The sequence below is a fragment of the Galeopterus variegatus genome, unplaced genomic scaffold (genome assembly GCF_000696425.1).
Source record: "Galeopterus variegatus unplaced genomic scaffold, G_variegatus-3.0.2 Scaffold2572, whole genome shotgun sequence".
NCBI classification, from domain to species: Eukaryota; Metazoa; Chordata; class Mammalia; order Dermoptera; family Cynocephalidae; genus Galeopterus; species Galeopterus variegatus.
Window position 1 is genome coordinate 129,857 of NW_007728683.1, and position 11,485 is coordinate 141,341.

The 11,485-nt window shown below is 44.5% G+C and overlaps 1 protein-coding gene across 1 annotated transcript in view; it reads right to left on the reverse strand.

Moving 5' to 3' along the window:
- Positions 1-10,259, reverse strand: part of RUVBL1 (RuvB-like AAA ATPase 1) — a 44,135-nt gene extending 33,876 nt beyond the window's left edge. The window contains exons 1-3 of the mRNA XM_008582329.1: positions 10,018-10,259; positions 6,723-6,809; positions 327-459 (exon numbers count right to left, since the gene is read on the reverse strand). Coding sequence (XP_008580551.1) covers positions 327-459; positions 6,723-6,809; positions 10,018-10,158 — 361 coding nt within the window. The 5' untranslated portion in view covers positions 10,159-10,259. The remainder of the gene's footprint in view (positions 1-326; positions 460-6,722; positions 6,810-10,017) is intronic.
- Positions 10,260-11,485: the final 1,226 nt, after the last annotated feature.

Here is an 11,485-nt window from a genome sequence, read left to right on the forward strand (position 1 = left end):
AAAAAAAAAAAGCCAATTTTATGCTTACTTATATTTTACCACAATAAAAAAAATTTTTTTTTTAAAAATCACTTTATAGCCACATCTATTTTGTCACATAAAGAGCCCCAGCCCCATGGCTAGGGTCCACATTTGCCCCAACTACTAAAGCACTTCAATTAGAGAAGCTGGGTTTTCGTTTTGTTCTGTCTGCAAAGATAATGATAATGGTGCCAAGAGAAAAATAGCAGGGCAACAAATACAAGTCAGAAAGGCACTTTCAAGGCAAAGACGCTTCATTGCACTGGGCAAGTGAGAACAGCTCCTCCCATAAACGTGACACTCACCAATGGCCCTGCGGAAGTTCTCCATCAGCACCTCTGTTTTCTTGATCTCTGTCGAGTAAACTTCACTCCCCACCATTGGGCAGAAAGGGACCTTACTACCCAGCTCCTGAGCAATGGCAAGAGCTAGAGCCGTCTACAGAAGAAAATGATGGAAATGCATTTGTTTTACAGTCTTGAGAACACAATAATTCAGAAACATGCTATTAAAAACACTATTACCCAGGAACAACAGGATATGTAATCCTTTTAGTTTTAACATCATTTGGTATGTTTCAGACAATAAATGTTTGATGACTTTTGTGGACACAGTCAATTTATATCATAAATGACATCTTTAATCATCCCCATAATTACAAGTTATCATTCATTAAGACTTACCCAGCACAGGCCCAACTCTCAGTGTTTCATATGACCTTACAGTAACCCTATGAAATAGATACTACTCTTCTCCCCATTTTACAAATGGGGAAACTGAGACATAGAGAGATTAAATAACACACCCTAGGTACCATAATCTAGAAAAAGGCAGGGTGGAGATTTAAACTCTGAAAGCAGGGTTCCAGAGATCACGTTCCCATCATAACTAGTATAATCTTCCAAAATGGTTATCTCAATATCAAAACACAGTTCTAACCTAATTTCCAAGAACACCAACACTGGATGCTTTCTGTTTTTACAGATATAAGAAAACACCAATCAACAACCCATGAGAAATCAATAATGAAGGAATGAATTCCTGGATGTCCATCTTATGTTAAGTGGCCCACAGATAGTGAAGAATGATACATCAGGTAGGACTCTGAAGCTATGAGTTGGTCTTAACAAGTTACACTTGAACATGCCGTGTTGTAAACAACAAACTGATTTCTGGTAAGATAACTACAGTTGGCAGATGCAAAACAGATTTATAGTCAAATATCATGCACGAAAAGCAAATGCTTCAGAGTTGGTACAGGACTGGGAAATGCCATGGCCTTTGAATGGCATTTTCATCTTTCCTCAACTTTGAAACAAGAGCATGAATAACACACTGGCCAGCTGCCAAAAAAAAATAAGAGCATGAACAAGGTCAGTTCCCAGGCTACATGGGCTGAGGAAGGAAGCAAGCTTGCTACTGAAAAGCAAAGTGAAACTCTGAGACAGTGTTTTAAAACTAGCCAGTAACCCTTCCTCTTGGATTTTCTTTTCAATGCCCTATTGTTGACAGTTTTGAGACAGCAGGATCCAGCAGAGAATCAGCATATGGCATAGTACAAAAAGCACCAGCTGGGGGGACAGAAACGAGGTTTTAGTCCTGGTTCTGCCACTAATTTTCAGGGTGATCTTGAGCACATGGCAGATCTCTGGTGCTCAGTTTCCTCATCTGTCAAACGAAGGTATTAAAGTGTTAAGTTAGATCACAGGCAGCAAACTAGTTGCCTGTGGGCTGGTTCTGTTTGGCCTGCATAATCTCAAATGTGTTTTTAAACTCTACATGTTGCCAATTTTTGAATATTAAGAAATTTCATGTAAAAATCCAGCTATTCGGCTTCTTCTGAGAAACTGGAAGGTCCGGCCACAATGGGCCTCATTTTCGCATAGCAGCTGCTTCCTCTAGTGAGCACATGGATGCCCTGGCTCCCCACAGGCCTGCTACGCCCTCCCTTGTGCCTGCACCCGGCCAGGTGCCAGTCTCATTAGACATCTGATTTTGGGAGCCTGAAGCCGATACCTCTACACAAGTATTCTCAGATCACAGGAGCTACGCCCTCCCTTGTGCCTGCACCCGGCCAGGTGCCAGTCTCATTAGACATCTGATTTTGTGAGCCTGAAGCCGATACCTCTACACAAGTATTCTCAGATCACAGGAAAAAAATTTCTGGAATGGGATGGGCACAGTGAGAGGAGCAAAACGCTAACACCTGGACTCTCAATGGGGAGCCACATTCTACCCAAATTCTTCCACCTTCCCAGTACTCCCCTTCTTCTTCCCTGTGTCTGTACAGCCCCCAGTTTCCCACCCTGTTTCAAACTTCAAGGATAATGACAGTATCCAATACAACAGCATCCCCCTTCCCCTCTACCTAATACAGAAGAGATGATCAACATATTTCCATTAAAATATGATAAATACTTGGTTAAGAAATGCTTCATATGTGTCTAGTTTCCTCCATTTAAAGGCTCCCAGAGTATATGATATGGCTACCGTACCTACTACACAGTGCCATACAGAGCTCACTGAATCTTCCCAACTAGCCTACGAACTTGATAATCTATGTTGTATTTTATACTTTAAGAAACTAAATTCAGAAATTAACAACTCACCCAAGGTCAAAGAGCAAGCAGCAGAGCCAGGGTGTAGACCCCAATCTCTGAAGCCATCATTTCCTGGTGCCCACCCCCAAGTGAGTGCCAAGTGGCACAAAAAAGAAGCTGTTGCCAAAAGAAGACTGAGGAGCTCTATTTTCAATCCCATCCGAACACTCCTTTCTCTAAAACCCCAAAACAAAGCAGCATTTTAACAGTGTGAGGGCCTTAAGAATGGAACCAAGTCTGTATGAACCATGTATCTGCATCCCTAAAACCAGCCCAGTATTCCTGCATGTGTCACTCGGTTAAGTTGCCTCAACTCTGGGGGCCGTCAGCATGCTATGAAGCGGAAGAGTCACCACAGGCCTTCATATACAATGGAAGGGACTGGGAAAACTGGGAAGGTGATACCACGGTGCTGTGAACTTCTTATATGTCCCGTGAGGAAAATGAGGAAAATGGCACAATACCACAGGGATGAAGGACTGATGCTTCGAACAACATGCACACTAGGCCCACTGAAACCCTCCTGTTACAAAATGCTTGGAAATAAATAAATAACAACAAATCCAGAGCAGTAAGCTATAACTGCCCTGAAAGTCTGGAGTGTGTTTATAGATACCAGGACATAAACTTGTCAGTCTTGTCTTGGCTCCAAGTGAGAAAAAAGCCCCCCAGCATGCTCTCAAAGAGCTCGAGGGCTGCACTTCACATCACCAGTGGTCCAGAAAAGCTGTGACACAAGGTTCATGTCAATGTCCCTGGGTTGGCAGTGTAGCAGGCAGGGCTCCTCACAAACCCTCTCAGGAAGCACTTGGCCCTAATCTTAGAGGTTAAAGAAACCTCACAGACTCGATCAAACACAAGTTCACAAGCAAAATAAATTCAGAACACAAAATAAATATCTACAAAATAAAGAAAAAATTGTTTCCTGAACAAGGAACAAAAGGCTATCAAAGGTGGCCAAATTTTGAACGAAAAAAAAAAAAAAAACTTCAGAAGCAGTCACTTCTTACCACCAAAAAAAGGACAATCTAATATGTTTTGTAATTTTTTTTGTTCAAAAACAAATATCAAAACTAGAAAATCACCATTTTGCAGCCACCAGTGTGATAACTGAGAAGGGAATGACCATCAGTAAATACCAAACGGACAGAATGAAAAGATATTCACAACATCTCAAAGTGTCACTTCACAGATTACTTATTAATGGCAAACGGAGCTGCTACCTTCATGGGGTAACTTAATTGACAAATAAAAACTGTGAGAAATTTTAATATAAACTATACCTTGGCTAATACAGTAGTAACTTTGATGAGTGTGCTGATGGCATCACGACAATGTAGGAAGATGTCCTTGTAACTTACTTTCAAATGGTTCAGAAATAAAATTTAAAAAAAGCAAATATCACAAAATATTTACAATGGGCCATGTAAGTGTAGGGTATAGAGGAGCTCATCATAGTATTCTTTCAACTCTTGTAGGTTTCAAATTTTTCAAAATAAAAGGAGAAAAATATTCAATGGATTCAGCAGTTTAATTTTTTTCTTTTTATATTTTTTATTAGCATATTCATTGTTACAAATCATACTTATTCTTTATGCCCCTTATCCAATCTCTTCCCTTCCCCATCCCTTCCTTCTTTCCTCACCTTCTTCCCCTTCCCTCTCCCCCCTCTAATAACCATAGATTTGTTCTCTCAATCTGATAGATTAACTGTTCCTCTGTTGGTTTGTCGCCTAGATGATCTGTCCAGTACTGAGACAAGTGTGGTCAGGTTGGATTCAGCAGTTTAATCACAGCTTAAGAGACAATCGGACTGGAACAGAGCTCTAAAAGAAATTACCCAGAGTGCAGTAGAGTCAAAAAGATAGAAAATACGGGTCGGCCCCGTGGCTCACTCAGGAGAGTACAGCGTTGGTAGCGCTGAGGCCGCGGGTTTGGATCCTATATAGGGATGGTGGGTGCGCTCACTGGCTGAGCGTGGTACAGACCACGCTGTGCCGAAGGTTGCGATCCCCTTACCGGTCAAAAAAAAAAAAAAAGATAGAAAATATGAAGGACAGACTGAAAGACAAAGAGTCCAAAATTAAAAGCTCTAGCCCAGGGCTTCTCAGCCTTGATTCTACTGACATTTTGGGCTGGAGACCGCCCTATGTCCTACAGGATGTTTAGCAGCCTCCCTGGCCTCTACCCACTAGCACCCCCCACCAAGTCCTGACAACCAAAAACATCTCCAGACATTGCCAAATATCCCCTGGGGGTCAAAACTACCCCAGTTGAGAACCACTGCAGTGTCAACCTCATCCAACTAGCATTCCAGAAGGAGAGAACAAAGAGAATGAGAAAAGGCAATAGTTAAAGAGATAAAGGCTGATGATTTCCAGAACTGATTAGAGACATAATACTCAGATTCAGGAAGCACAATTACTATTGAGCAGGATAAATAAAAATAAACCCACTCTTTGACGTATCACTGTAAAATACCAACCCCCAAAATATCTCAAAAACATCCAGAAAGAAAAGTCAAAATCCTCAAAATTAGACTTCTCAAAAGCAACAACAGAAGCCAAAAGGTAGCAAATAACACTGAGAGAAACAGTACTGAAGAAAATATTTTCAGCTGAATTATATATCCAACACAACTATCTTCCAAAACAAGGGCAACCAACAAACTTCTAGAAGGAACTTCCAAATTACGTACAGTACTTTAGGAAGAAGAAAAACAGAGGGAGAGGGAAAGTCTAAGATATGAGAAGGAGAGTAAGTGAGCGGTGAGTGCACAGACAAGCTGAGGCTGCCTGTGCAGAGGCAGCTGAAGTTCACATCTGCAGGGTACTTCAGTTTAAAAACTTTCCACAAATACAGCACTTCTTCCTCTATTGTCAGACACCAATATTAGATACACCATCAATTCAAAAATAGGATTGCAAAATGAGAATTAAAGTCATTATGTTACAACTGACTGGTTTTAATACCTGATCAGTTGAAATATCAGTTTAATGGGTAGTGAGTGTTTCTACTTAAGAAAGGTTCAGGGGCCGGCCCGGTGGTGCACTGCTACAGTGCGCCACTTGGGAGCGCGGTGGCGCTCCCGCCGAGGGTTCGGATCCCACATACAGACCGGCCGCTCACTGGCTGAGCGAGGTGCAGGCGCAGCGCCGAGGGTTGCGATCCCATTGCCGGTCCCGGTCCGGTTTAAAAAAAAAAAGAAAGGTTCAGGGACCTGCCTCAAGTCTTACAGTAAGTCAACACCAGAGATGGAATTTAAAGCCCATTTCTTTACATGCACAACCCCAGGTTCCTTCTCTTGGACCAAGTGGCCCTTTCAAAGAACAAGCAAGGCCCAGACTGGGAACTTTGGTGAGTTTCAAGTACCTAGCCAGTCCTCTCACAAATCCCAACAAGCCACAGTGTGTCTTCTGCCTGGAAGGCCTTTTACTTCCCTATAAAACCAAACTCTCTTCCAGCTCTGAAGGGCAAATGTCAATTCTCAACCCTTCCAGCTTTGCCAGCCCTCAGTGCTACCTCCTGCTCAAATTCCAGATGCATCTAAGATTAGTCAATACCTAGAAGGTTAGCGTTCAACTGGGTCATCCTGTGCTGCCATGGTTTCCTGTCTTTCTGCTCTGGAGAGACTGGAGGCCCTTTGAAGATAAAAATCATGTCTCTAATTTTTTTCTTTTTTTTTTTTCATCCCTCACACAGCCAAAATACTGATGGGTAAGGCTAGCATTTGGAAAAGTGCTTGCTGACTCATTTTTTACCCCCTTAAATAAGATGTTGCTCAGAAGATTTTTACAAAGCCCTAGGCCAACAGATGTATTTCCAAAGCAAAGGAGACTTGAAAGAGATAAAAGACAAATTCTAGAGACAATGAGACCCCTCCAAGGACTTTATTCTCTCTTTTCTGGAGGTAGGCCAGGATAATTTTAATTTTAGAAGCATGGATTTTAGATACTCAATTGTATTGCTGCACATTAGTTTTAAAAACATACATATAACCAATTTAGCCAAACAAAGACTGGTTAAGACATGAATTCATTTTGGCATAGACATCAGGATCATTCTCTTGGGTAGATTTAAAAAATGAGAGAAAATGAGTACCTTGCCAGTTCCAGGAGGTCCTGCCAACAAGACAGCTCTTCCAGCCATTTTCTTGCTTTTGATTAATTCTACTATGACACCACAGGCCTATACACCACAGTGGAAAGAAACAATAAATCAGTATTAGAATACTTCACAGGGGAAAAAATTCAGTCCCTGACCCCCACAACTCACACATTCATCCAGCTACCACTGCATGCCAGTACACTGCAGGCACTGGTCTGGGCACCACGGCAGTGGAGGCGAAACCAAATGCCTTGTGCTCATGGAGCTCGTGTTCTAGCAAAGGAGACAAACACACAAACACTGCACAGGATCACTACAATGAGGAAGAGAGGGCAACGAGACAGCAAGGGGCTAGGCAGAGTGACCCAGGAAGGCCTCTCTGATGACACTGTATTTGATATGCAAAGCTGTGGACAGGGTAGGAGTCACTGCTGCAGGTAAAAAAAAAACCTGAAGCAGGAATGGGCTTGGCATATCCAACGGACACAAAGGCCACAGTGACCAAAGTACAATGAAAAAGAGAATAGGAAGACGAGGCTGAGGGGGCAGGCAATGTCTGCGACGCATAACAGGAACTTACAGTCCATGGTGAAGTTTGGGCTTTATTCTGTGTGGAATGGGAAGCCTCTGGAAAGGTCTCAGACATGTTATGGTGATTTGTTTTTAAAAGATCTTGCTGGCTGCTATGCTATGTGGAGAATGGACAGTAGGGGTACAAGTGGGAGCAGTGACTTTTAGCCTAGGGTATAAGAATATACCTCAAGGGCCCACATTTTCCTTAAATTAGAAACAAAATTATGTGCATATGTGGATATGTACATTTTTTCGAGGCAGATGATCCATAGCTTTCATCAGATTCCAAAGTAACCCCCAAGAATAAATAATACAGACTTCTAGTTGGCCGTCAGTGAACACTGTAAAGCAAATCCTCAAACATGAGGTTGAACCTGTGGCACCATCAGACCCACTGAATGCCTTTTGAATTCTCAAGATTAAATTACTTGATCATCTATTAGTGTATTTCAAATACATTCTAACTCTCTGAATACTATTAATCAATTTACAGTATAAGTGCATATTCAAGGGTACTTGAGAAAGTTTGTGGAAGAATAGAATTAAAAGATAATTCGAATCTTTCCATGAACTTTTTGAAGTGCCCATGTATATGTATCACCAAACACAAACTCCATAAACCGGTTACTGATCTACATATATTTCAGAACATTTGACTATAAAGGAATAAGGCTGAGAAAGTCACACCTACTGAGCACTTATATCCCAGGACTAGAGTACAGGTGTTACACTGATTTAATACCCTAACACATGACTGACTAACAGGTGCATTCTCCTTGCCTGAATGAAGGCACAGTTCTTCTCTCTGGACAGTGACCACAACTGTGGCCTATTGATAAGGTCTTGTAAATACATCTGATCTCCTCTACCACTATTCCCCATTGACTGTGACGTACCTTGGACCCACACTTACAGCAGCCCTTCAAAAATGTGTGTTCAAGGAATGTGTGAGTGCTATATTCCATTTCCGTTTATTAGCAAAGCACAGTGCCCTTAACAGAGTCTGGAAGATATTCTTCAGATGCTACATTTCTAAAAAGATACAAGACTCACTATGGTCTTTTCATACAACCCTGTTATCATAATCCTCAGCACTGGAGCTCTCTGGGACACTTAAAAAAGGTGGAAGAGACTTACTCTTATTCACAGACTAGGACCTCTTCCATTTATTCTACAGTTTGCACTCCAACTTCTCTCCAGTGAGATATGTTGTGAGTCCTAATATTTAAAAAATAAGAACTGGAAGGGCCTTTAAAAGATCACCTAGTCTAACTCTCTCATTTTTCAGATGAGGATATTGAGCACCAGGGTGGCTGCTGATGTGACCAGTCATACAAAAACCTGGTAGCTGAGGTGGATCTGAGGCACATGGCACCAGAGTTAGGAGCATGGATTCTGGAGTCACATGAACAAGTTTAAATCCTGGCTCGATCACTTACCAGCTAAATAGATTACTTACCTAACCTCTGTGAACCATAATTTCCTCCTCTGAACACAGCATACATAATAGTGACACACACGCTAAATGGCTGGGGGTAAAGTGTACAGAGGTCTGCAATTTACTTTGAAATATGATAGTGGATTGGCAAATGGACAGATGAACAGACACATGATAAAGCAACATAGTAAAATGTTAATTGTAGAATTTAGGCACACAAGTATTTACTACACAACTTTTTTGTATGTCTGAAGAGTGTCATACTAAAGTGGGAGCGGGACAATTACTAGACCCGAGATAAAAAAAAACAAGACAATGGAAATAAAGCTGCATAGCAAAGTGCTTGGCACATAGAAAGCACTCAATCAGTGTTAGCTACCTGCAGTGACAGATGCTTAGTAGGCCAGTGTCAAATGTTTCCTTTTTGGAAAGATGATGCTCAAAACGGAAACCACAGGCTTTTCTTTGGCCCTTTCTGTTAATCAGGCCGAGAGGCAACAGTCTTAACCTCATATTAAGTGCAGGTTTCTCCAACTGCTAAGCCTCTGCAGAGGCCAAGGGGCATGGCTCTGACCTTAGAACACAGAAGCCAGAGAGGGTGGCTGGAATAGCATCAAGAGAACACCAATTTGTGAGCCAGAAATACACGTGGGTGCAAATCCCAGCTTTACCAACACTAAACAGTGGCAAGTGGATAGCTGAAGTGACCTCTCCCACCCTCAATTTCTTCATCTGCAAAAAAAAAAAAAAAAAAAAAAAAAAAAAAAAAAGAATAACAACGTAGGTGGAAGGACTTGGCATCATTGCGCAGATTTAATTGGAATGGCCAAAAAAGAGGCTTGGAGAGGTGGCCAGACCAGACTGCGGCTGCCCATAACTGCCACTCCGCTCTGCTGCTCCAACCCTGAGAACTACAGCGAGCTTTCGGAGTGTGGTCGGCCACCGCGTTCACAGGAAAACCCAATTCCCTCACCAGCCTGACACAGCCACGCGGGGACTGCGTGGGGGATTGCCATCCCGTTCGCGGGCGCACGGCTTGCCTCCTGCTCTCACCTGCTGAAGCGTGAGTTCCGGAGGGCAGGGACCTCGTCCTCCCGGCCCGCCGTGCCCAGAGTCGGCACCGAGCCCGCACTGCACGGGGCGCCATCGACTCTCGTCCGTGCAGGGAAGCGGAGCTCGCCGGACCGGACCCTCCCAGCCCCGTCCCCCGTCACGGCCCCATCTCCCGTCACGGCCCCGTCTCCCGTCACGGCCCGGTCCCCGGCCCGCCGCCCGCACCTCTCGTGCGTTCTCCTGGCCCACCAGCCCCGAGGCCGCCTGCTTGGCCAGGCCGCTCTCATCCAGCCCCAGCCCCTTCACGTGGCTGTGCGAGGCTATGCGCTGCGTCTTCGTAGTGCTCTTCACCTCCTCGATCTTCATCCTGCCGCCGCCGGGAGCCACAACCAGCGCTCAGAGACAGAGGGGCGTCCCGCTAGCCCGCGCCCGGCGCCCCACGCGGCGGTTACCAGGGCGTTTGCAAAAGCCCGCCCAGGCCGGCGCTCCATTGGCGTAGGCGGGAACGCCTCCGCTCCCCATTGGCTCACGGCTACGCCCATCGCGGCTGTGCGGTGGGGCTCCGCCCATCCGCTTCCGGCTGTGTCTCTGGATTGGCTTCCCCTCAGTCGGCTCTTGCTACCCTGGCAGGGGTCTGGCGCGGGAGGCCACGCCCCGGTGCTGGTCTGGGTTTGGGGCATCGCACGCAGGTGGTGGCCCGACCCATCTGTTAATCGCGCTGTCCTATCTGTTATCACTTCTTAACGTCATACACTTCTGCGAAGCTCACGTTGTTACCTCTGTTTTGGAGATGGAGGAACTGAGGTCCAGAGCTCGAGCTGTGACTTCTGGTCCCCAACCAGTTTTCTGACGCCAAAGCCTTTTACTCTCCCAGGGAAGCCCAGCTCAGCCAACCACTCGCACCCTGCTCTGCTCAGAATCCTCCACGGAATGGTCTTCCTCTGCTCGCGCCTCTGACCTCCGCCTTTAGTTAATTTGACTGTGAATGACATTTTACAGTTTCCGAATCTCTACAGCCCTGTAAGTAGTACACAATTCCTAATGCAGATAAAAGTGCAGACTAAAAGAGGCCCAACGACCTGCCCAAGAACGCACAGCAAACAATCAGCAGAACTGGACTGCTCTAGCCTGTATAATCCTCGTCCCACCCCATGACCTCAGATGAGACAATCAGCAGTTAAGTCCTGTCAGGTTCCATAAGGATACCAGCACTACCTGCACCACAATTGTACTTCCCATTCATCCATCCATCCAACAAATGTGTCAGCAACTGCTGTGAGCCAGACACTACCATGCACTGGGGATACAGAGATAAAATAGAGCTTTGATGAGCTTCTTGGTTGGAAAATTTGCAACATGAGATATGCTGGGACAGGTACACCCAGGTGGTTTGCAAGCCCAGAGCAGGGGCACCTGGAACAGCTGGGAGAGCCAGGGAAGGCATCACAAAGGTGATGATGATGTCTGGGCCAAATCCTGACAAACAAGTGAGACTTCCTCAGAACCAGATGATATGGCACCATTTTACAGATGAGGAAACTAAAGTCCAGAGGAAGAGAAGGATTTTCCCAAAGCATAGGAGAGCTTATACTAGGGTTGAGATAGGCCCAAAGTCAACTATATCTGCAGTAGTTCCTCACTTTCACACCCTCTTGTACTTCTTTGTCCTAACTTTTGAATCTAGGTTTCTCGT